General features: G+C 39.1%; 1 protein-coding gene across 1 annotated transcript in view; it reads left to right on the plus strand.

Annotated features, from left to right (window-relative positions):
- macf1a (microtubule actin crosslinking factor 1a) overlaps positions 1 to 27,114 on the plus strand; it is a 261,734-nt gene that overhangs the window by 79,432 nt on the left and 155,188 nt on the right. Inside the window, exon 2 of the mRNA XM_084739932.1 lies at positions 22,312 to 22,373. Within this exon, the coding sequence (XP_084596058.1) occupies positions 22,312 to 22,373 (62 nt within the window). The remainder of the gene's footprint in view (positions 1 to 22,311; positions 22,374 to 27,114) is intronic.

The following is a 27,114-nucleotide window of genomic DNA, read 5'->3' on the forward strand; positions in this document are numbered from 1 at the left end:
GCTAACATTAGCCACACTGTGCAGCAGCTAACATCAGCTCAATGATGTTGCAGATGCTGTGATCCTGCTCAGTCCGAAAAGTAAGCACATTTAGTGACTTGTTGTCATGTTTTGTAGGATAATGTGCAGTGATCATAATGCACACATTTGCCACACATTTTATTCATGATATAATTTTGTTATTGAGGAATGTGATGAACATTGCTTAAGCTTATCAAGTGATAAGTTAATCTCAATTTTAACTGTTTTCTGACTGTTTTCTTACTTTTTGACTAACTGACTAGTCTAAAAAAACTTTGGTTTATTTCACAGAGAATTAGTAGTCAGGAATATCCCTATATGAAACACCTAAATATAGCATGGACACATTACTATTTATTGCATCATGTCCCATGTTGCTATCAAGTGCTGTAGAAACAATGTTTCATAAATTGCAACCAGTCAAACAAACATATATCAGACCTTTAAGGGTTAAAGGTGACAAATGCTCTCTGGAGTGTGTCATCTTGAGATGTCAGGTAAAGACAAAAAACCTAAATAAAAAGAGGCCTCCAGTGCTGAGACCTTTACCAGACTGAATGTAAATGTTGACGTCATGGCAGCGAGGACCCCGCGGACGCGTCTGACAACCTGATAATTACAGCTTTGTCAGGAGCCTGGGTCAAGTGCCTCAATGAAAGGCCAGAGGATGGGATAGTGTGCAGAGTGGTGGAGGGAGGGTCCTAATTGAGAGGTGTCCATGGTAACGAGAACAGCTGGGGTTAAAATTAAGGGCCCGGTTACCGTGGTTATGTGTTCGGGTCCCCTGTATTTGTGTACACTCTTCACATTCTTTGCCCCTGCCCCTTTCATTCCCTCACTTTTTGTCTTTTCTCCCTCTGCCTTGTCTTTTCCCATCCATTGACCTCATCGTCTAAGTGTTTTTCTTCTTCCTCATCTTCATCTCTCTCTCTCACGACCCTATAGGTGTCTTGCTCTTTCTTCCTGGCTCTTTCAAACACACCTCCTCCTGACCTTCTTTTCTGTATCTCATTCATTCTCTGCTCTGTACATTTGTAGCAAAGCAAAGGCGCTAACATAGCCAAGGATTTGAGGGTCTGAGTCCTCAGTGCACTCCAGTCAGGAAAAGTCATGGAATTTGAGACAAATAAATAAAGTTGTATCAGTTTTTTAGCCAGGCTAGATGCTTTGCTCTATAGGTGACAGTGATGGTCAGTTGACTCGTTCACCACGACTGAAATATCTCAACAACCACTGAAAAGACTACCCCAAAATTATGTACAGACATAGGATGAGGTTTGGAGGGAAAACGGGGAGCTGTTGAGAGTAGTAAGTAGACTGTCACTCAACTATATGGAAGCAAAGGTTGAGTTTGCTCGCTTGCTCTATGTTTGGAAGCAATGTTAGTCTTGTTTTGATTGGTCCTCACAGATTTCAGGGTTTCACAGTTTTGAATGAAGTGGACAAATTTATTTGTTTTAAACTAAATGGTCAATATCCAGATGACAAATTGATTTCAAGTTTCGAGTTTTCAGTAGTCCCTAGGCAGGTAGTAAAAAGCAGGAACATTGCAATGATGGTGTACAAGTACAAATATGCAAAACAAAGTTAAAAAAAGACCATGAAGAAAGAACATGTCCTGGCAGGGCTCCAACAGAGCCACACTGAAAGTTCTTGTTTAGGAGTTAAGTTCTCTTTTTTCTTTCTTCATATCTTTTTGTTATTTCAGTTTCCCTTGTCCATTCTTGCTAACACTGTGATGTCAACCCCTCTGTCCCCTTACATGCTTTTATTATTCTTTCACTTTCGCTTGTCCTGTGTTTGTCTCCCATTTATCTCATGTTGTTATTCATCTTGGACTTTGATCTGTATCTCATCTAACTTTTTATCCTGTACACTTTTATGATAAAGACTCTTTTCTCACCACTTTTCCTTTCATGTTTTCTGGTTGCATGTCAATTATTCTAAATAAAAATGCAATTTTTCTTCCTCCAACTCATTCATTACCTCCATTCTCTTTTTGTTTCTACCCCTTTCTCATTCACTTGCTCTCTATGTCCTTCCTACTCCTGCTCATTAACCTGTGATTAACTAAGGCCCTTAAACCAGAAGAGTTTGGATGAAGCTTCTCTTTTCTCACGGGGTCATAAATCTATCACGCTTTCTCTTCCCTCTTTCCAAGTCAGTCCCCTCCCTCCTTTCCCACCATCCATCCATGCAAGGCTTCTCTGTGCCATTCAGAGTGACAGCTTTTACACTCTTCTTCCTCTATTTCTCCTCCTAACTCCTCCTAGTTTCTCTGATGCATTATGTAAGTGTTGATATGTGTGTTTGTTGTTTTTCTGTACAAATAAAGGGCCAAAGTAATTTAAGCAGTGATTTTGGATGATGACTTGATAAGTGTCTCAACAAACAGTGTGATAAGATTACCTAAGAGACTTACTCGCACACACACACACACACACACACACAGACACAGACACACACACACACACACACACACACACACACACACACACACACACACACACACACAAACATGATCCTTGCCCTTTACCCTGAGGAGGGCTCTGACCGGGCAGTTAATGCTGAAGAGTTCAACATCACTGTTTTCATTCTGCTCCTGAGCCTGATGGTTGACAATAAGGGAGTGACAGATTGAGGTCACAGAGGTCATGTTGGTTTCCTGCGTCCAGTCAGGCTCAGTGTGTTTATACTGCATACAAACCAAACCAAACTCTGTCATCCATCATATAAGAAATTAACCATGACAATGTATGTGTCATTTCCAAAACAGAAAAATACAGCATTGTGGATGGATGAGCCTATAAACCACGTGACTATGGTTTGTGTCCCATGTCCCTCCCTTCAATGTTGGTTTCTTTTGACATGGAAGCATGATTTATATGTCTTTCTTTCTGATAATAATTATTTCACTAATTATATATTTGAGAATCATTTGCATTTTGCTAGGTAAGATGATTAAGTGGATAGAATAGATCAATGACCTGTTACTACTGTATGTTGAGCAGAAAAACAAAAAGACAACCAGAAGGATATGAGTTCACCAATGAGAGAAGTGAGGTGCTGAAGTTTAAATATAGTTTAAATAGCGAATTTTATTCATAGCATAAATGTGATCTTCAAAGAGGACCAAATGAACTTCAGACCCTACCAGTACCAAAGAGCGTTTAGCAGTATGTCTCAAGTAAAGTTATTTTTTTAACGTAGAATTTGCAGTCTAATATTATATTATTTAATTATTAGTAAAACAATTTTGTTTGGTTGTTGGTGTTTCTGTCATTCATCAAATCACTCAGAAAGTGATCTAAACAAAACTGTTTGCTGTTGTCATAGTTGCGATGGTGGTTGTGGACTCCACCATCCACTGGAGCTAGAACAATTAAAAAAAAATATATATTTATAATTGTTATAGTTACAGTTATAGTTATAGTATAGTTATAGAGCACAGCAATTTATAATACCATGTGGGTGAAGATTTAACAGCTTTGGCTGCAGTAATTTTGACTTTCAACAGTTGTGAAACAAACGAAAAAATACACTGTTAATGTGACAAAATAAACTACTAGAAATGTGCAGTTAGATGTGGTTGTGTTTTGAAAAAAGTTGAACCAGGTTTAACTTTTAGCTGGAGTCAACAGAGTTCAATTTATAACAAAAATGGGGCTGTGTTTTTCGCACAGTGTGAAGTTTTGATTTTTTTTCAAATTGTCTTTCTTTTTTTTTGCTCACTTACATGTATTTACAAAAAAGAATCTTTTATACTCGTTTTTCCCCCTACGTTTTACTGTCAATATCTAGTGATCTTTTTTCTCCACATGTAGCATCCAAAAAACTTGTGCCTAGTCCTAGCTATTTCTATGCTCTTATAGTCTGTATTATAAGACAGACATCTTAATATCAAATGTTATATGCTAAAAGAATCTATTTTTGGTGTGTGTCATTGTGGCCCAGAGGGAACAGAGAAAAAAATGATAACTATTCAAGTCTTTGTTCTTTTCTTTTTATTATGTGGGGTGAAAGAAGGGACAGGGGTAATTAAGCTTTGTTTCCTGAAAACAAAGCCTTTGCCACTGCTGTGTGTGTTTCTGTATTCTTGGGTGTGTAGGCCCAGAATCTTTTCCTGTTTTCTCAGCCAAGTAATTTCATTTTACTATGCAGAAATTCAGGCTTCCAGAAACAGTTTCTCTCTTGACATTTTTGAACTGAGCAGCAGGGCCTGTGACCCAGTTTGACTCCCAGTGCTTAAATGTACTTGCCTGAAGGTATCTCTCATTTCTCTTACTTCTCTCCCATGGCTTCATCTCTCCATTCAGGAAAACCCACTGTTGTCTTTTCCTAAAACACAGCTAACTAGAAAACAGCTTGTGGGTTATTAAATAGCTGTTTGCAGCGTGAGAAGGAATGTAAATGCCAGTCTGTGTTTAATGAACACAGATTAGAGCTGTTGTTAGAAAGAGGAAGCTTTTACGAGATAAATGTCATCTCTTTGAGCTCCCAGTTGAAGTACTGGGTGGGAAACCTGAGCTCTAATGTGACCTCAAGTCTGTCTCCAGATGGGTCAGCTTCCTACTTCTCATCACTTGTACTGACATATCCTAATTAATTCGCTGGCACCCCTGTGCTCTCTGTTTTGTCTGTGTGTATCCTCAAGTCAACTCCTGTTAATCCACCCTTGATAGTTTTTTCGAGGGGCACACTCATCCTCTATCTTGTTCTGTTCCATCCTCCCCTCCTGTACTTTAATCTCTTAATGGCATCTCAGGGTATCACTGTCTGTCTGTCTCTCTGTCTGTCTGATGACTCCTGGCCCTGCCCCTGTCTGCGTGTCTGTGGAACGGGTGTAGCGATCCGCTTAGTTGTTCTGTCAAAACACAACTTACTTAAACGTCAGCAGCTCCAGCACTAGGAGGCTTTGATGTGGTCATTCCACACTGAGAGAGACCATAGGAGGTAGTGGACACTGTGTTCTCTTTCAAACTGGAGACAATAGTTACCCACTTATCACTGGCTATTTATTGCCTACATACTGGGGAATAACATAACTATAACAAAAACATGATAGGTAATATATTTGAAATTTACAGTACATATAACAGTTATTTTTAGTTTTTTTGGACAACTCTCAGAGAGTAAATAAGGGAAGAAGGAGAGACTGAAATCAAATCATGTATGGTGCAGTTATACAAGACGCATTATTAGCAGTCACAGACACATATATATGTGTAGACTCTATGTTAGTGTTTTTTTCAAGGCTGATACTGATCATTGGTAATCAAGCAGACTGATGAGCAATACACATTTTAAATAAAAATGAGAATCTTGACGGTAGAGTCAAAATTTAGAACCATTTCCTGCTTTTTTATTCTTCCACCCCACTACATTTTAGAGGCAAATGTTGTACTTTTTACTGTACTTTATTTACTTTGCATATTGAGATTATTAATATAAAATATATATCAACTATAATGAACAGTTAAGATTTATTATTAGGGATTAAGCTACTCAGTATGTAAAGAAGCTCAATTAACAGTCAGTGTTGTGGGTGGGACACTGAGTGAGACTGTGCAGAATGCACTACAGCCAGAGAGAGGCGGCTGCACCAGAATAAAAGTAGAACATTTTTCAATTGATTTATTTTATTAGCTATCACTTACAAAAAAAATCCCCAAGTTATTCTTTAAATTGTAAAAATGATGCATATTTGAGCCAGTAATCACTCTCTAATATATGCATGTATATACATGTATGTTAGGTAGCCTGCATGATAAATAATAAACACATAACATTGAGTGTATAATAATATACAACAAATATGCAAGAAACAAACAAACAAACAACAAAAAGACAGATAGCAGTACCTTAACCACTGGCTCCCATATTTTCAGTGACACATCCCATCCTCCAACCTCTTAAAATAAATTGCTTTGTAGTAAAATAGGTCAGTTACTAAATAGCCTCATTTTGGGAATGAAACACATCATTCTATAACCCAGTAACTCCACAGTGTCCATTTAAAAGACCCATAGCAGTCTGATATAATTTCTCATGTACAGTTAACTGGATTGTCATTGAAGCCTCGATCAGGTCCAGTGATCATGATGTCCGGCTCCTCGCTGTGTGATTAGCCATGCCTGAATTACTAACAGTTTGAGGTTGATTGCCTATGCCCGTTTGACCCAGCGATGCCAAATCCATTTGTCTGGATAGAACTGAACTGTGTTATATTGGTGTGTAAATGTTTTACTATCTGCTCATTGTGTACTGAACATTAAACAGGAGTTTGGGTTTATAACTGTTTTTCCCCATAGTTTCCCTTCTGTGAATTTTTTGACCATTTTCCTATGTTGTCTTCCTCCTATAGGTCTAGTTACATAATAATGATAATAATAATACCAGTAAACTGATGCAACCCCTGAAGTTTACAGACTGAAAAGTTTGTACATCACACATCAGAGAAGATTAATTAATGAATACTGGACCTGGATCAAAGTGTGAGACTAAACTTTGTATGGGAGACTAAAATGTTAAAAATCACTGATGCAACACAGAAGACAAACTGAACTTGCTTCTCTGTAACTGGACCCAGCCTGCCCCCTAACTGCAGAGTTTGGTACTGCAGGAGAAGCTGTCTGTTAGTTTGGATGAATTTCAAAGTGGCTCAAACTTTCTCTGCAGACTCTCTATGAACTATTTATCATTGTACTGCAAACAGAATCACAACTGCAGCACTCTCATTGTTTCAGGATCCATGAAAACATTCTACAGTGTGCATTTCAGTGGCTGAACACTAGACGGTCAGGTCCCTCATTGCCCCGACCATACTGCTGGTGATGGGAATATTTTATCAAAACATGTACAAGTATTTGCTTCCTCTCATCATCTATAGCCACCTTGTTTCCTGCATGTGTGTTGTTATGACTGAAGCCTCCTGGTACTTTTGTCTGAATGGTTCAGCCTCAGAATGGCAGGTCAGGACTCTGGCGGCCGGCGTGCTTTCCAGACAGGAAGTGTTTCTGCTGCATTTTACCAATGGAGGGGCCAGAGGTCACGCAGCTGCTGGGGAACAGTGTGGGAGGCTGGCAGGCAGTGGAGATGTGTCACTATCACACCACATGCAGCTGTGTGAGGAGTCTCAGAATAGCTGTTTTATTCACATATAAAAGCACTGATGTACAGCATTACAGCAACTCTTAATTTCACTACCAGATTCAGAACCAGGACTGTATCTGTTCAGAAGATTGTAATATTGGTCCATAATGGCAGAAAACAACATGTATTGAGGCATGAGGTTTGTTAGCAAGAACATATATCTTGTATTATCTGATAGTGTGCCTTTTTCTCAACAAATAACTTTTCAACTGTCAGTTTATTTGTTATGATACAACAAAGATTGATAGTCACAGAGTTATTGCACAGGTACAAGCTGGTATTAAATACAGAGGTGACTGAGTTCAGTCTGGCAGATGGTACTTGTCAGAGGAACTGAAGGGAGTGAGCGAGGAGGAGATGGAAGGTCATATTTTTTTGTTGTAGCTACATGGACATGAAAATCCAAGGTCAGAGGATTCATCACTCTGATGTGACTGTCCTTTTCCTCATCCTGCTCTTTCTGCTCATCCTCCCTCCTGCCTTTCATCAACATACTTTTTCTTGTCTTCCTGCTCTTAGCAGTGATGCAGAGCTGCATGATATCTTAATTTAAGTATAGATGTCAAAGTGATGCATTTTTTGATACCTCGCTTTGAGCATCAACTGTTTTTTACAAACCTTTTCTGTTTAACAGAAAATAAATTAGATTTACATTTTTCATGTCCTGGTGTTGGACATGTTTTGTCTATAGTATTATTTAAAAAAAAAGAAAAAGAAAGAAAGTTATCACAGGAACAAATAAAGTTATGGTTTTCTACACATACACTGTCCTCAGTTCTGCAGCTTGTGTTCTTTTATGTGGTCAGCCTGCAGTCGGTACATTTCCATATGCTGATACAGTTTATGGCTCTGCCTGCACTCTTCTCTCAGTATTATCATGTGAAGGCACAGGGCAGCAATTCTGTGCACAAAAATACAGTATGTCTCTGTGTGTGTGTTTGCATATGTATGTGTTTGTGTGTCAGGGTGACCTTGCTGACAGCCTGGCTATCTCTGTGAAGGATGCTGACTGGGAGAATTGAGCCATACTGGGGGAGGGAGAGACAGGAGACATGACACGCTGTGGCATTAAACACACAAGAGATACATGCATCATCTCAACAAGACATACAGAAAAATAATTTAGTTTCCTCCTCTGTCCAGTGAGGCTAAATGTCTCTGCTCTAATGGGAAGCATCAGATGAATTATACTATGCTAATATAGTGAAAGGAGAGACAGTGCTAAGACTGTACACAGTGGTCACAAAAGGTTGTGTGTGTTTTTGTGTTTGTATCTGTTTCTTTCTGTCTTTTTTGGTGTGTGTGTGTTGAGCTGTGAGTGTGAGATTTCTCTCTGATATCTGAATGAAAAGGGTCATTCACTTCCCAACACAAACAGCCAATACACCACCAAGCCTTACAATAACACACTCTCTACTTCTCCCCTGATGCTTCCCACACTCTCGTTTCTTTTTTCTTGTCCCTCTATCTTTCTTCTTCTCTTACCTCCCTGTTGTATCGAGCTTATACTGTAGTCTGACATCATACCCAGGCTTTGTTACACCCTTGGTGCGTGCGTGCATGTGCCTGCATATGTGTGTGTGTGCGTGTGGCTTATGTTTCCAGACGCAGCATTTTCTGCAGAGGGGGGACATAACATTGGACCCCTGACCTCTTGACCCTGAAAGCTGACATTCACACATGCACCACCAACATACACAAACAGAGAGCTTAAATTCAGTGGATGCACCATTTGAGGGTCTGTGAATGTGGAGGGAAGATATAAACTGAAAAATGTGGTTTTACCTGTGAAAGATTTGAGTTTTTGAAAGTTTAAAGACAAAGCAACATCTTAAATTCTGAGAAATTCAGTAAAGGGATTGTAATCTGAGGGGTTGTATATTATGTTGAGGTAGCATGGGAAAATGTGATCTCAAAGGGGTACTGTGTGTTCAGGGGTGATGAAATACATGATAATGATGTAACACACTAGAAACATTTAATTATAAGGGGGGATACAAATACAACTGAAACCAGAAAGTCATAAACTCATTGAAACATAGATCTATCCTCTACTTTTCAAGGAATGTGTTAAAACTACAGTTGAAACACATTATAGTAAATAAATAAACTGTAGTATTATATCAATGTGAAGTTGATTACAGTCAAAGGATGTCACTGCTGTCAGAGATTTGTGGTTTTAGGTTGCGTCAGTGTGTTACTGGTCTTCCTGTCAGTGGTCTGAGTGTTAAGTTGTGTAGCCCAGCACACACATGTTGATCTCTTCTGCCCCACAGTGGCAGCATCACACTTTTTACCACAAGAGACATGTGGTTGTTGAATTTCGTCTTGAAACTCTTCTTGCTTTTTACTCTGTCACTTTGTTCCCTTTTTCTCTCTATCAATTAAAATTTATCATTCTGAGTTTTTAAAAAAAATATTTTTGATGCTTTTGTTGCTCTTTATTTATCAGTACAAGCAGTGGTCAAATTATTGACAGATTATTTTTAATTGTTTCAGGTTAGGGTTGAAGTATTTGTTGACAGAAAGGACCCAGTAATATAGATAATGTAGTTCTGTTCTGTGTGAAATGACCAAAATTTCTTATCCCAATATAGGCCATTTAATATCCAGATGTGGATAAATATCACTATGTAGCACATTTCCTGTCAGTTCGGTGAATAAATGATTTGGCCTATGTAAAATGACCACATGAAAAGGCTTGTTTCTTCTCTGTGCTGTCTGACATGATTCTTACATTGGTGGTAAGAGGCACAAGTAGACATCAGACTTTTCTTACCCAAATCATGTCCATGTGTCGAAAGAAGTCCTTCTTTTTGGTATGAGCTCTGTGTTATTTCCTGGCTGGTTGAAGTCTTTCTCCTATTCAGAATTACACCATTCTGTGTCACATTCACTCTCCTCCGTGTTTGTCCTGTCTGCAGCCGGGAAGGAGAAAGCAACATGTCGTCCAGTTGACCAAATATATATATATATATATATTTGTGTCACAATTTCAATATTTCAATATATTTTGATAAAAATCAGTTTCAGTTTCAGTAATCAGAATCAAATACAGGATCAGTGATTTTCCCACTTTTTGTTGGTCCTGATGGTGAAAGTTAGCCAATTGTTACAAGCCTACTTTCAAATGTGACCATATGGTGTTTGTGTGGTAAATTAAAAAAAAAACAAAAAAAATATGGCTGTTATACTTGATACCATGTGGCCTATCCTTTTTTTTTTTTTTAAGGAATTTGAAAATGTAAATGAGTTGTCAGGGCTTAAAAGCAAAAAATCTGTTGATCTTCACAAATAAACACTCTGCAGTCTAACAATGGCATAGCCATTAGTGCTGTGGAAAAAAGTTTTAATTGGAAATCGAATCATGACCTTAAAATCAAAAGTTAAATCCAACATTCGATTTGGAGAGTCGTGACATTTCTACATGATATACTGTATATTGTTGTATTACATTTAGAAAAAGTTAAATATTTCATGCCTCATCAGGTAATTTTAGGACAGAAAGCACTGTGGGTAATGTAGTTTTGTTGCAATGGGAAATCTCTAACTGATCCTCAGTATGCCTCAGTGGTGGAAAGCACCGGATCAACAGCTGGCATCACATCTCCATGACCTCATGTTATCTGGTAATTATGGTGCTTAGGAAATGACTAAAAGGAAAGTACTTCATTACTGTTCTCTCCATATATCCACCACAATGGCCTTCATGCTCTTTGTTACAAGATTATTGTTGCTCTCCAGTGAAAACCATTCATTTCCAAAATAAACTTGTTTTCTTTGTATTAAGGTTCAAAAAGGTCTTAAAACTGCAGCATGCAGCATAAAATGAGCATAACAGTCAGTGCAGTTTGGAGCTGAGGTTCCTCTCGTGACAGCAATCGGACGTTGTCAGATTGATTGTGATTGTGTATTGTTTATTCTGGGGGTTGCTAGGATTGAAATGTCGGTAGCTTTCAGAACTGAGCTGATAACTCAACCACACACACGCACGCACAGACACACAATTCTCTGCAAGGTGAGAATAACTCTAGGACCCCTTGCCTTCCAGTCTGCAGCCTGAATCATGCTGAATCACACTGCACTGTCTCTGTGTCTAACATACACACTCGGTATGATCACCTTAGTTTGATCACCCCCTCTGTCTGAAGCTTTTGAACACACCATCACAGTCAGCAGACATCATTCAAAGATAGCCGCTCATAAATATCACAGCCAGGATGCATTGCTCACTCATAGCAACGGAGGTAAACACAATCACACACACAAACTCCTGCCTAACTCACAAATACACACACTGTCCAAAATACTACCAACATGTGTCCACACTGAATGGACGATCACGTACGAACGTAATATGTATGGATTCAAATGCACAAATAAATATATATTAGTGCATTACACTCGTATATTAACACATAAAATGACTTTAACATGCTATAATAGAAACACACACACACAGGAAGAATAGCATGTGGGTATCTCCCATGTGGTTTCCTTCAGAGAATGAGAGGTAACCACACACATTCACATTTCCGTCTGTTTAGTCCTATTTCATTTATTTACTGGTTTTCTAACGGTGCACTGAGCAACGGCTACAGTCTGGTGGCTTGTTTCAGGGGAATGGAATTCACTGTTAGAGTGTCAGAGAGCGAGCGAGATTGAGGGAGAGTGAGAAAGAGAGAGCAGGGGGTGGAAAGAGGGAGGGCATCTGAATGGAGAGAAGAACTCAGAGAAGTTAGTTGCTACAGTAGTTATGTGTTGAAAGAAGAGAGATGCTGGAGGCAGGACGGGAAGATCTTTTTTTTTTTTTTTGTCAAAACAGAAGAAGTGAAAGGAGAAGACAGATCGCCATGATTCTGTTTACTGACATTTAGAAACAATCTCTCATGTATGGATACAACACATTTTGAGACTTTACCTGGAAGCTTGCAGTTGATGGAGCTGCAGTAACTTTTGTTTTTGATTCATCTTTGGACTTTTTTGACGTTTATTCTCAGCTTGTGGAACTTGTGGACTTTTTTTTTTTTTTTTTTTAGTTAGGGAAGCAACGGTTAGTGAGTCAAGATGGACTTTCTAACCGACCCCACTGTTATAACACCCATCCTGGTGGTGACTTTTCACTTCTTGACAGCAGCTGGATTTTGGTTTTATCGTCGCCGTCGTCAACGGATAGCCACTTTTGATCAAGGTAAACTTTAGCTTTAAATGTCTCTGTCCACCTGGTGCTTAGAAGGAAGGATAAGCTAAACATTTTCCTCCCTGTTTGCTTTTTTTATCACTCGTCCCCTCTGTCACTGCTCCAACTATAATTTATCTCTTCTTTGTAGAGAGGAGGGGAGGATTGGACATTAGCTCCATGTGCTTCCTCTTTAGTCTCCACCCCTTTTGCTGTGTCACTTTTTTTACTGAACAACTTCACTTATCTGTCAGCATGTTAGTGTTATGGATGTATTACAAGAGCTTTTATAATACATCCATTGTCAGTGTCATTTAAATCATGGCTTAGCATCTGCATGGCTTTTAATAGACTTTTGAAATAGATTGTACAATAGTTAGCAAAAAGCCAAAACTTTCCAAGCTTGCAGCAGCCCCTCCATGTTTTCTATTTTAATTTGAGTACAGTGTAAAGCAGCGTGTGCTGTGAAGAGCGTATAGTTTAATCTCCTGTTACAGTGAGACACAATTTTGATGCTTTTGTGCTGCAGGACCTGATTGCTACTGTCTCATCTGCTTCCACTGCATGAGTCAGAGATTCAGAATCTTCCTTATTTGGCTCTTTGTAGGCAAAAGCTGTTGCATTTTATGGGCTATTGAATCATATAGTCACATCCATGTAATTCAACCTGAAGACTGCAGTCGGTGTGTGTCTTTAGCTGCTTACGTGGCCTGGTATGGCTTGTTTTTATAACTACATGCTCAGCACCAAACAACGAGCTGCTGTGCTGCCAGTAAGCCGCTGAGTTTAGCCATGTGTCTAATTATTCATAGCTAATGGTAAACACTGATGTAACACTGTGCATGAAACAAATTCCAGTTGGATTTTGTGGTTTAGCTTTAGTGCAAATACGCACTTAAAGCCTGATACAGTTGTTCATTGTGTAGCAGCCTGTTGTATCTAAAACATTTTGACATGATGTTTATATTGACCTTTATACCTTTGGTCAGTAGCTGTTGGTAATGTTGGTTCAATCCAGTAGCTCCTAACGCTGGAAAAACTGAGCAGAATTTTAGGTTAGTCATCATTGGTAAATGTGGCATTTGGTCTGGGACATGTGTCTAATTTTGGCTGAATTGCAATGATTGGCTTAGCTCACCAGGGGAGAAATATCTGGCGTGACATAACAGTGAGGATCAATGTGGCTGATCAATACTGACAGGGCAGCGGGTACAACAGTGATGGTGAGAGAGACAAGGGGGCAGTTAATGGAAGAAAATATTGAAGAGCCCTAAAGAAAATAGTACAATTCTGAAGCAAATTTAGAGAAGGAAATGAAGAGACAGGGAATTTTTAGCGAGGATGGTGAGAAACACAAGTGTTCAAAAAGTAGAGAAATAATCAAAAAGTCAAATTACCATTTTTTTATGATTCGTGTACACTTGCCCTCTGTGTTATTGTTGCCATGATACCAGAATTTTACATTTTTATACAATACTGATTAAAAAAAGGATACCTCTTTTGAAAACATGGCAAATAGGAGGGAAAAAAATCTCCTTGGCACAAAATAGATTTTTCCCCCCTTAGATTATTTTAAATAGCTTGTTACTTTTGATTTTATAATTAACAGACAATGTATGTTTTAAAATATGGTATTGGAAAAAGTATTGATACTTTTGACAACCTTACTCCTCGTATGTGAAAGATGGCATAGATCACTTCTTCCTTGTCACACTTTCATTGTCCTTTAGGCACCAAACATCTGCAGGAAGTAGAATTTAGTAAAATCCTTGTAAAAATCCAAATTTATTACTGTCCTGCCCTTAACAATATATTTTATAGGTGTGCTGGTTCCTTATACAAAACAGGAATCTTACATGTTATCCATCTATATGGTCAGGTGAGGGTGCTGTGCCCATAATGCTTGACTTATGGATTAAGAAGCTGGACTGCTGTTGATGCTTGTGCAATGGACAGTTTCACAGGGGTATTTTCTGTGTTCTTAAATATTTTTACTGTAACTTATAGTGTTTTCATTTAAAGTAGATTAAAATATAATTTGAAAAGTCAAATTCAAAGTAAACTTAATTATCCCAGATAGGGAAATTCGGATGGCTAAGGTGCAAAAATTCACAGAACAGTCATAAGAACAGGTAAAAATATAAAATATGCACACCCCCTTCAATGCCCCACATAGACAGCAAATGCATAGAGACACCAATATGAAGTGGGCCGTAATCCCTGAGAAATGAACTTTAAATCATCACTGTGATCAAATAATAAATACATTACACTATAGAAGTATTGCATTCATTTAACAGTCTAATTTGCACCTTCCCTTGCCCCAAGGCTTTCGTCATAGTTAGTAAATGGTTTTAGGGAAGAGTTAGTGCAAGTGATTTTGAAACCAGAGTGAGGCAGGACTTTACTGAAGCTTCAAACTTGACTTTCATGTTTACTTGCTTGTTTGATCTTGTCTCCAGGTTCTAGATGGGCTACTGAAGTGTGACACAGATGCGGTATGCATATGTGTGGTCATATTGCATGATGCTATGGTCTTAATCCTTTTTAATAGGAAACCCAGCCTGTCACAGTGGTAGGCCAAGCATGCTAGGGTGTGTATGGGTGTGCATCGTTATAAATGAACATGATGTGGTTGGAGTTGACACAACATGTAAATCATGGTGGTTTACACCTTCTTCGAAATTGCTAAGCCTTGTACTTGAGCATTCTGTGGGTGTAGAATGCAGCGTGGCCTTTCCAATAATACTATATCTATAGTTGTAAATTAAGTTTCATTTTGCAACTGATGAATGATAAATATCTTATAAATAAAGTTTAACTTGTAAAACACTTGTAATTAACTGCTTTTGATTACTGAGGCTAGGGTTGCATAATTAATCTAAATATTATTGGAATCAAAATATGGCCAGATGCAACTGGCATCGATTAGTTGTAAACTATAAATTAATCGATAACTATATTTTGACAATAGATTAATTGTTTTGATGTTTTTCAAATTTTCTCTTTACTCCTCTGTGACATTAAACTGGATATCTTTGGATTATGGACAAAATAAGAATTGATTGATAATACAAAAAAATGTTAGCTGTAGTCCAAGTGCAAATGACAACACATGTTGTTTTAAATTGTAAATAAAAGTGTGAATAAAAATTGTGATGCAAAAATGTTAATTCCCACAATCACAATATGACTTTATTTTATTATCATATTGTGCAGCCCTAACTGAGACACAACAAAAAAACACAAACACTCATTTCCAGAATGGCCAGAAAGTTTTACATGTCTGATCAAACAGTTGTACTGAAGTGAAAGGAAGTTGAGGCTAGGTGTGGTTTAATGTCATAACCACTGAACAGGACAGATGATGTAGATGTGGGTCAGTAGTAAAGCCACACTGACCCTGAATCACCTCCACTTATTTATATGGTTTTTGGATTTATGAGATAGATAGGGTTTACCTGCTTTTGGTGTGGGTTCTGTGTTGTTGCTTCATGTCATGTCAGGATAGTTTTACATGAAGAAACTTTTGTGCTGATGACTTAATGCATAAATATCTGGTATATAATGTATTGAACTTAAGGAGTTTCTCTAACTTGAGAGTATTGGCAGGTGTCTCTCTTCAGTGGCCACAGTAGGGCAGATTGAATCTAATCTGATGACAAGGCTAACTGGACAGCTGGTTAATGTGTAATTGGGATGCACAGTATTAGCTACCAAGCAGGGGGGGGGGGGGGGGGGGGATAGTTTTGATATTTAAGATTTAATACTGGACTTTTAAGAATAAGTCTCAACAAATTTCCCAGAAACCTGCTTCTCCTCCAGTCAGCTGATTTTCACATCTAGAATGAGCTTGTTCAATGCTACAGACATTTAGCATTCAGTGTTTGTAGCGAAAACGAGAAGAATAAAATGAAAAAAAGAGGAATGGAGACTGCTGCCAGCCTTTGAGTGGCACCAGAGAGGAGGAGGAGGAGAAGGAGGAGGAGGATAAATGAACCCTGGGAGCCAGCCTGGCTGAAAAAGAAACTGAAAAAGAAAGGGAAAGCGAAAGAAGCAAAGATTACATGCTGGATGAAGGAGAAGAGGAAAAGCAGGACACTTGGAAACCTCCCTCCCACTTTTAATTTTAATTCAATCACAAGAAGAGAAAGCCAGAACACCGGAAGAGAGTGCAACAGAGAGGAAGCGCGATGGAGATTAGAGGTGATAACGTGGGAGAAGGAGGGAGCGAGGGATAAGCATGCCGCGTGGTATTAGAGGCGTAAGCTCTGTCTGGTATTTTTAGTGTGGATGGACCCTTAGAGATGGAAAGAAAGAGGAGAGATTCACTGTGAAGGCATGGAGGAAAGGAAGAATCTGATGGCACGATGGTGCAACACAGAAGAGGCCCTAAAAGAAGGAGGGGTGGAGATAAAGGAGTGACGCTGCTGGAGGATTAAACCGATGGAGACGAGGAGGAGGAGCTTGTGTTACTCTAAGCCTGTTGTGACCGTTAGAGTGTGTGAGTCACTGTCTCATCTGGTCAGGTGTGTGCATCTGTACTGTATGTAACTACAGAGTACACAAGGAGCTGCTGTCATACCACTCTTCTCTCTCATGACATCCTCCTGGCCAGGTCACATGACCCTCTGAAGACTGTTGTTGGACTTGGAGGATGAGCTTTTAGCCTGTACAGACTCATTGCTTCCACACTGCTGATTCTTGACTCCAGTTTTCTTTTTTTGAAACATGACAGAGCAGAAATTATTCATACCTACCTTGGTGCTGTCTGGGACAGCAGAGCTATTTTGAGAGACAGCAATGAACATAGAAGAAGGTAAGGCAAAGAGAGGTTTCATAAAAGAGTTTAGGCTGTCAGCTGTGACACAAAGCAGATCTGAACTTTGATTGGATGATGTGTTCAGAGCCAGGCAGTGTGAGCTGAGCTAAAGGCTGCTAGAGGCCTCTGATTCACTGCTTGCTGTTTATTGTCTCTTGCTGGAAAAGCACAAGTCTGGACTGAGGTCAAAAATATGACCAAGGCTCTTCTTCATTGTGTACACTCTCGTCGTCTCCCAACTCTGTTGTACACACACAAAAGATATATGCACTAACGAGATGAATGGCTCTGCTCGGGCTGCTTTTCCTTTCTAGATTAAATTAAACAACAGTACAAGTCTGCCAGGCCTTTCTTGAGAGTCCATCTCAGCCTAAGTCATAGTCTCTCCATCAGAGCTTGCATCACCAGGAGCAGAAAAGCATCAAGGTTGTGGAATCTTTTACAAAACAAAGCTGGAGAGTTTGTGTTTGCCTCTTAAGGAAAGGAAACACAAGAAAAGAAGCAGGAATGAAGGCATGGAAATAATAGAAATGGCGATATCAGGGAGCTGTTGCATCTGGCCCTTGTCAGCTTGACTGCAAAGAGTGTATGTTTGCATAATGCAGGACAAGCCATACTTCTATATTTTTGGATTCTTCTGTCATTTTTTGGCATGTTAAGAGGACTCAAGCATGGATTACGTCATCTGTCTAGGATTTTTTCATTCCAGAATTTCTTTGTAAGCCCCTTTTTACCTCTCTGCAGGATGTGCTCCTTCAAACAACAAAAAAGTCCTCCAGTTCTGCTCTGTGACAGAACCAGAATACAGCATTAACATCTACTGTCCTTTACAGGCAGTAGGCCTGGGCAGTATATCAATATTACATTGATATTGTGATATGAGACTGGATGTCATTTTAGAATTTGGATATCATTATATCTTGACATGGCATAAGTGTTTTCTGTTCCTGGTTTTGAAAGCTTTATCACAGTAAAGTGATGTAATTTTCTACCAGACTGTTGTAGCTGTTTTATTATTTTCAAACCCAACTCTAATGCATCCATTTCAATAAAATCATCATATATTTGCACTATTTGATCATTTAGGGTGTGTTATTTTAGAGAAAATGTGTATATCGAGAACCATCAAAGAATAGCCTAAAAATATTAATATATTATTTTATATGAAGTCATATCGCCCAGCCCAAAGAAGCAGTCAACTAAAAAAGAGAAAATAAAAAAATAAAATTGTCCCTCTGGATCGTACATGTCAGCAAGAAGAGTTGCTTACCTATGCAGAGTGCAGGATAGGAATTGTAGTTAGAAAACAGTGAAAGGATAAACAGACAAGGCACCCCTGCAGCTCTGCAGAGCCACTGTCAGCTGCAGTCTGAGTACAGACCGTCTGTTGTGGCCTGGACACAGTGAACGAGCAAGCAAGAGAACCAGTGACAGAGAGAGAGGGAGAGAGAGAGAGAGAGAGAGTGCCACTGCCTGGTGAGGAAGTAGAACTGAGTGTAGTGAGTAAACAGAAAGGGAGGGAGGGAAGAAGGCTGTCCCTTTTGGTCTGACAGCGAGGAGCTGACGCTGACTTTGACACACGTGTGTGTGAGCAACTGCTACTGGGGAAAGAGTGTGAGGGACAGAGGGGAAAGGCCGTCCAGGAGAGGCTGATATGGCAGCTACAGCAAGAGTCGAGGACAGAGGGAACGGGTGAACCACAGAGAAGTTAAAGCAAGAGAAGAGCAGAAACTCTGGTGGAGAAACTGGTAGTACCTGCCGGTGCTCTCCTGGTGGCTCACACTCACCCTGCGGCTTTCAGTTCTGGATACGTGGAGGCAGCTTGTTGCCAAAGACGTCTTACTGCTATAATTATCTGACTTCTGTCTGGGATTATGCACCGTTAGCATCAAATGAAGCTCTGATAAGCGGAGGAGGAAAACATAAGGGCTGTGGACGATGTGGCCCGACTACAGGGATGAATGTCGTCTCAATGCTCACCTTTACTCGCTCATGTGCTGTGCAGGTCAGTGTGTGTTCCAGTGTGTGTGTGTTTGTGTGTACATGCCAGTAGTGTATCTGCAGTTGTTGTTTACATGCTGTCAGTGGTCAAAGTGACTCCTGTCACCACGTGTTTCACAGTATGTTTGAACAGTTCCTCTTTGTGCACATGCTGATGACAAATAAATTGGTCTCTAGTAATCATTGTGGGTGTCGGGGCAAAGAGCGAGACATCAGTGTGTGTGTGTTGTGTTTGGACAGCATGGAAGGGGGTGTGTACATCTTAACAATGCCTTCCTCTGTTGGTGAATGAGAGCCATTCCGTGGCTGTCACTCACATACCTCAACTCCTCTCACGTCTGCAGTTTTGGTTTTGTAAAAATAAATATTCTCAAGATCACACACAATAGATTTATGACCTGATTACCACACCTTCAGTCGCCTGTTGAGTCCTCACAGGCTCAGTGATGAGTGTTTAGCACAGTGTGGTTGACCGATATACCTATGTGTGTGTGACCTAATAACATGTAAAAGCCTGAGTATTTCCTCTGGGCTAACTAGCTCAGCTACCCAGGCTGGTTTGGAAAGCAAGGCGTGTTGTAGTGGTGAAACTATTTTGCAAGAGCATGTTGAAATATGTGTTCTTTCCCTGGGGGCTTGCCCTTTATGTAAACTCCTCAGTGTGACAGCCTGTGTGTAAATGTGTGTGCTATGCAGTGTTGAGATTGACCTTGACTTTTATCCGGTAGAGATATTTGACCTACTAAATCCTAAATCGAATTTCCTCTTTAGAAATCCTTTCCACTTTTGGAGCTCGACAGTTGAAGGTGTCAGGGCTGTTTAGAGGCTCTGTGGAAATCTGTGTGAGCGTATGTTTGTATAGGTGAGGGTGAGAGAGACGTGCAAGATAAGAGAAGATCTTTGAAGGAGGAAGTGATACTATCTATCTCTCTCTCTCCATGATTGCTCTCATGGCTTCACTATGGCAACTGATAAACAGCTGTCAGGAAGGGAGGTGCCTGCAGCTGGCTGTTCTCTGATTGGCTGGGACTGCATGTGTTTGACAAACTGGAGGGAAAATATTTTTTCTGTCATTGAGCTGAGTGTGTGTGCTAGACTTGATATGACAAACAAAGGTATCTTATCATAGTGTTGTTTTATACAGATTTCTGACTACTGGAGTGAATGTTTTCACTCAAATGAAAGAATTGGGTGATATGTTTGACATTTAGTAACACCTATAATGTAAAATTGTGATGCTGAAAAGATCCAGGGTAGTGGGAATGACTACTTTGAACTTTTTGTTGTCAGTTTTTTTGTTCTGTCAACCAGTAACACATTAGTTATTAAGTCAAATATGATCATAATCATTATTATAATATATTTTTGTCCTTTAAAGCCACAATCAGTTTTATTTTAAGTAAAGAAGAGAACAGTTAAAATTCTCTGACTTCAGCTTCTCAAATGTGCATATTTTCTGGTTTCATTTGTCCTTAATGATAGTAAACTGAATATCTTTGGGTTGTGGACAAAGCAAGATATTTGAGGATGTCATATTAGGCTTTGGGACACACCAATCAGCAAAACAACTAATTGATTAATTGAGAAAATAATCATTATACCAGCCCTATTTGAAAACATACAGAAATGCACAAAATTTTAGTAACTTCTATATAGATGTTACTGAATGATGTCTTGTCATATTTTTAATGCACATTTAATATACAGAAGTGTCTTAAGGCAACTTTTTTAAAATGATAAATATATCTTCATATTATCTTCTAGAAAAATCGATTAACCACTTGGACTATAAATTGGCTGAAAAAAGTGAAAAATATCCATCATAAATTTGTAAAGCCCATTGTGATGTCTTTTTATGACATATGTTGTGTGACAATAATAAAAAAACCCAAAGATATTCACTGAAAATGTTGGATACTGTAGCCTACCACTGCACATAGTACATTGACTTAAGCTGTTTTAGGCACAGTCAGTATCACTTGAAAGGATGTTTGACTAGCCCTCCAGCAGGAAGTTAGATATTCAACATAATGGCGGGAAAGGAAAAGCAGGGAGGTTCTGTGTTTTCTCCTAGACAGATTGATACGAGCAGAGAGAAGCTGGATAGGAGCAGAGGCTCCGTTAGTGAGGAGGTGGTAGTGGTGGTGCTGAAGAGGAGGGTAGATAACACAGTTGTGGCTCAGCATCAGGCTCTATTCCTGGCCTGGCTGCCTCACTCCTCTGGCCTGTGGAGGACGTAGGCTGGAGCTCTGCCTGGCTGGAGATCACACTTCAGTTAGAGACTGTGGAAACTGAGAGAAAGGTTAGACCTCTAGACAGTAAACTGAACTAAACAAGGAGGCATCTCTCAGTGTGGAAACAAAGCATGCAGGCAGCTTTTTTAAGTCAAGTTAACAAGCAAGAATTAAAAAACAACCAAGACAAACCTCAGTTTACTCAGGATGATGTCATCTATGTAAGACATGTCAAAGACAGCTGTTTAGGACTTTACAGGAGTTCACATTTGTAGAAATTAAGGTTTCTTATTAACATTACCTCAAGTTGTTATCCATGAACCCAAAGAACCTTTACAGTTTCTTAACTAATTGTCTTTTCTTCAGCTTTTATACAATACTGCTGTACATTACTGCTGAATAAGATAAGACATGAACTGTGAAGAAGACTGAGTCATCTTAGAGGTGTTATTGTTGTGAAGGTATGTGTACAGTATGTACTCATGAGTGTGAGCTACCTAGTTACATTTGGTTGTGTGTTAGAGTGTCTTTTTATTAAGTTTATGAAATGAAAGTCTGAGTTGACAAAAAGGCTTCAAGGGAGTAATCCAATCCAAGCAGTTTCAGAGCCACTAAGTTTAAGTGTGTGTGTGCGTGCATGCGTTTGTGTATGAGGAAAAAAAATGGCAATTTTCCTGTAGAAACCTGCTCCACAAGTCAATACAAATTCACAAATCCAGCATCATCATTAATTGTCTCCATGGGGGGTGTTTAGCTCAATGCTTTGCCCCTCTGAGCTTTATTTGTGTGTGACTTCATCAGCAACATAATTCAGTGGAATAATCACACTGGTTGCAGTAACCATGCTGGATTTGGATTATGTAATTAACCTCCCTTCTCTCTCTTTGTTTCTGTGGCTTCAGATGAGCGGGACAGGGTGCAGAAGAAAACCTTCACAAAATGGGTCAACAAGCATCTCATCAAGGTATGTGTCACTCACTTGGATTTGTAGAAATGCTTGTCATGGTTTGAAATAGTTATTTTATATTAAATGCTAAAGGTTTGGTCTTGAATTTTGCCGATTTGTCATCTTGGCTCTTCAAACTTAACTGTGTTACCTCCCACCAACACAGTTCAAACAAACTAAACCCCCACACACAATTTTCTGTTACAGACACATTCAATTACTTTTGTAGAACAGCCAGATTTGAAACCAGTAAAGTGCCAAGGGGCTGGGTGTTTACATTCCCTATGTCTGACCTGTAAAGTCAGGAATTTATATGTGTGAAACAATGCACCTTTTTATTTTTTCGCTTGTAGAAAAGTACAGGAAAAAAGCACCTTTGTAAATTTAGAAGTATCTTGTTCTTATACACAGTGTTACATTCAGCATCTTTTTTTAATTCAGTTTGACGCTCTTAAATTTCCCTGGCTTTAACAGAGTTAAAATAATAAGTACCTCTGTACTTAATAACAGACATAACCTATGAATGAGCCTTTTAGTCTACTAATAAAATGATGATCTTCTGATAAACAATGTAAATACACATAAACTTGGCAGGTTAATTAAATAAAACCACAATGTAATATTTTTTGATCAAATGGTTGGATTAAGGTTGTTAAAGGGTCAGATTCAGCCTGTGGGATGCCCGTTGAATAGGTCTACTTTATTACATGAATGCCACAGAGGGGTTTATGTACTGTAATATGTCATACAATTAATAAAATCTGACCTCCTATACTTTCTCAGATAACATTTATTGAAGAATCAATAAAGTTAAAAGTCCCAGGTCATAAAGGAGCTGGACTTAGAGAATAATAATAGTGTCCTGGTAACCTGGTTGAGATTAATGTTATTGCCTGTCTCATTCCTGCTGCTGCTTTATAATAAGGCAACCAACCAAGCGCAGAAAAAATCAATCTTAAGGAAAAAAATGACATTTTCTTCTTGCTCCATCTGCCTACAGTTGATGATTTATATTTGATATGTAGCGCCTCCTCTCTGTTTTCTGGCATAATATTTTTAGAAAAACACTTCCTACTGGTCTGCTTCTTCTCCCTCCACTTCTCTGATCCAAGAGTGTTTGGTTTCATGATTCCCATGTGTTCTAATCAGTGTTAATATGGCTTTGTCTGAGCAGCACGCTGCACTGCTGCATCAATAGATGAGCATCTGTTCATTTCACTCTGCCTATTTGCTTTATCACTGTTAGTAATAGCTCTAAAGTTACAGCTTGTCAAACCGCTTCGCTCCATCCAGCCGTGTTCACACATTAATCATGTTTAGCAGCGACAGCAAAGTGGTGATCAACTAAATGTGAGTCTTGAATTTATATTTGATAGCGGTTGTGAAATTAAGAAATGTTTGCTTTAATGCAGATATTAAATTATTGATCGGCAGATTGTCTTTGTCTAGCCAGGATCCTGAAGGTTGCATTTGAATGCATCAATAAAGAAACAACTGATGGATTTAAATCTGAATGAGGCAGCTGCATAAAGTCTTGATGAATAAAACATTCAGCTAAATAAGATCTACAGTTCTACCCGTCACAGAAGAGGAAACAATGTTTGTTAATACCAGACAGCCCTCACATCAGCATCAGTGAAAATACTGCATTCTCAGTCAAACACTTGCACTAGAGGCCACTGATTGTTTTCCTTTAGGATAATGAAGAAAAGGGGAAATATTGATTTATTGTCTCTGTAAGCTATTTACAGACAGAGTCTCCTTTGTAGGTCACAGACAGCTGCCTTTGCTGCCTACATGTGTGTATATGGTCACATCTGCACACGCATATGCAAGCCATTTCTATAACATCCATGAAGTGCAGTATGTATACCATGTGTCACACACACAGGTGGTGAGGACTCTGAGGAGAGGAGAATGCTGGGTATTTCTATCACATGACCCAGGAATGAAGCGTCTGTCTGACCCCATAACTCTGCAGCGACTGTTGTCACAGTGCCTAGCCTGTAAATGCAACTCAATATCAGCTGGCACTGCCAGACCCACCACTGACTGTAAATGTAGGTCAGAGATGAAGACTGAGGGCAGCAGCAGGAGACATGGGATGATTTTCCAGTGGAAATGGAAATGCAACTTCCATTCATTTGTTATCGGATGTGGCTGTTTTGCTGCCTTTTGTGCTTTCTGTTATCTGAGAGCACAGCTGGAATAATTAGTTGATTAATTAATTAGTCAACCTACAGGAAATTAATTGCCAGCAGTAATGATAAGTCAGTAATTTCTTAAAGGGACAGTTCACCCCAAAATCAAAAATAAATATTTTTTCCCCTGGCCTGTAGAGCTATGAATCCAACTGATTTTTTTTGTGTGAGTTTTTGGAAGACTAAATGGCACAAACCCTGTGTTGCTCCAAGCACCAAAAAATATTTTTAAAAATTCAAAACCAGTGTCTCATGTCAAAAACCTGGTCATTCAAGACAGTTCACAGACCTTGTTTCGAGCAATTTCATATAGAAACTACTTTATTTCTACTTTAATGACAGAAAGTTGTTCTGGTAGATTCTACTTACATGAAACAGTTCACAACAAAGTTTGTGGATTACTTTGAGCAAACACGACATGACAAACAAAGTGTTAACCTGGGCTGGGGAAATAGTCACTATTTGTATCAGTCTGTCTGTTTTATTTTTTATTTATTTATTTATTTATTTTTAATTGAAGATGAATAATAATTTTGTTTTGAGAGAAATGGTTGGGTTTTAAATGTTTCAAAATAGAATTAGAAACACATTTAAAGCACCCACATTAACAGATATGCACCAAAAACAGACAAATAAAGCAATAAAATGGTAGGAAATGAGGGCCAGACAGTGGCTCCAGGCAGCATAATGCACCATGAACAACTGCTGTTCTCTTATTTTTTTTTTTTTACTTAACCACACACTCACTCACTCACACAGACACGCACACACACTGCCAACCATTGCATGAGGTCATCCAGAGTTGTGTTTCTTCAAGAGAATACTGAATTTTACTATTGGAGTGAGATACAAAGATGAGAGAAAGGATGGAGATGGTGAGAAGGGAGTAGCATGAAAATAAGGATAGCATAAGGAGGAAAAACAAATCTTGTCTCATCTTTTGAACTATCTGCTGTCGCTGTATGAAAAAGTTTTGCTAAAGACGTAATATTTCAAAAAGCCGTTATGTCCCAACAATATGTTCTTGAATAGAGAGTGGGGTGAAATAGTTCTGTGTCCTACATCATCTATTGATTCTTAGCCAAGACTGTTGATTCTACAAACCTCCACCCTATCAGCAGGGATTAGGACACAAACACAGAGAAAATATTTTAGTAAGAAAGACAGAATGTAAAGTAAACTCTTGAGACAAAGAGACAGGACATTCAAGAAAAGATAAAGGGACAGGAAATAGAGGCAGACAAAGAAAGACTGCCCTCAGGTGACATCATTGCTCCTTGATCCCTATTTGCTCAGTGTGTGTCATGTCTGCTATGTTTTTAGCTGCACAGGTGAAGGGTGTCAAGGTGTGTGTGTATACAGTGCAAACAAGCGCCAATATAAACACTGGCCTCCAAGCTACCTGCTGGCACGCAGTGACACACTTTGACCCAGCAGCATGTTGACACAGTGAGCACAAATCCAGTAGCTGTGGATTAAGATGGCAAGGGGAGCCAAGAGGTTTTTCACAATGATGAAGAACTGTTAGCAACACTGTAGCTCAGTCGGCTAACAAGATGCTTAGCCACATGCAGTGTGTCTGATGTAGCTTAAATGAACAACCAGGCCAGAGACAACAAACACATCAGTGAATGTTGCTGTCAACAATAACTTACATAATTAAACATGCAGTTCAAGTACTGATTGTTGTACTGAAGTGTGCTAGTGCTTTTTATTCATCTTAACAGTTTTGGTTTTAGTGGCAGTTTTAGATATATATCAGCTGCACAGATGTCTGCCTTCTGCTAAAAAAAACAAAAAACAAAAAAGAGAGAAAAACTCAGTAGAAGGAAGTGTGCATCTACTCATGGATGAGAGGTTACAGCCCACCCGAGGAAGATGCCATTATTGTTTACATTCCTCACTATCACAAGCATGAGCCTCTTAATATGGTTGACTGGTGTGATTTGGTAATCAGAAAGAGAAAATGCAAGCAGTTTAGTAGGCAAAAGGTCTAACTGAAGGCTAAATGTGCCAGAGTCAGGTGTACTTTTTTAAAATCTCAACCTCTGTCAGAACTGGGTGAAATGTTGAATATATTTTTTTGTATTTTATGACCTGCTTGGTATTTCAGATTTGGGATTTGAATCACATTACATTGTCCATCATGTCAATCCCAGAAATAATCAGTATTTATAGTTTCCATCATTCTTTTTGGCACCCTGTTGTAGTTGTCAGACCCCATTTTTCTAATATGTGACTTAAAAAATTAGTCAAGCTGGTTGAGCTGATGAAAGGTGTTGAAATGATCCCCATATTTAGTTTAACCCAGATTTGTGTTCAGTATATCAGTGCAGTGCTGTTGCTCAGGTGCTGTCAACATGCCTGTGGTCTTCAACATTACCTCTGCTTTAGTGCCAAAGGCATCTGACAGCTGCCGTCACTACACATCAGGCACAGCTGGCTGTGTGAACAGCAACCCTGCAGACACACACACACACACACACACACACACACACAAACACACACACACACACACACACACACACACACACAAACACACACACACACACACACAC

The sequence above is a fragment of the Lutjanus erythropterus genome, chromosome 16 (assembly GCF_056507025.1).
Source record: "Lutjanus erythropterus isolate fLutEry1 chromosome 16, fLutEry1.hap2, whole genome shotgun sequence".
Lineage (NCBI taxonomy): Eukaryota > Metazoa > Chordata > Actinopteri > Lutjaniformes > Lutjanidae > Lutjanus > Lutjanus erythropterus.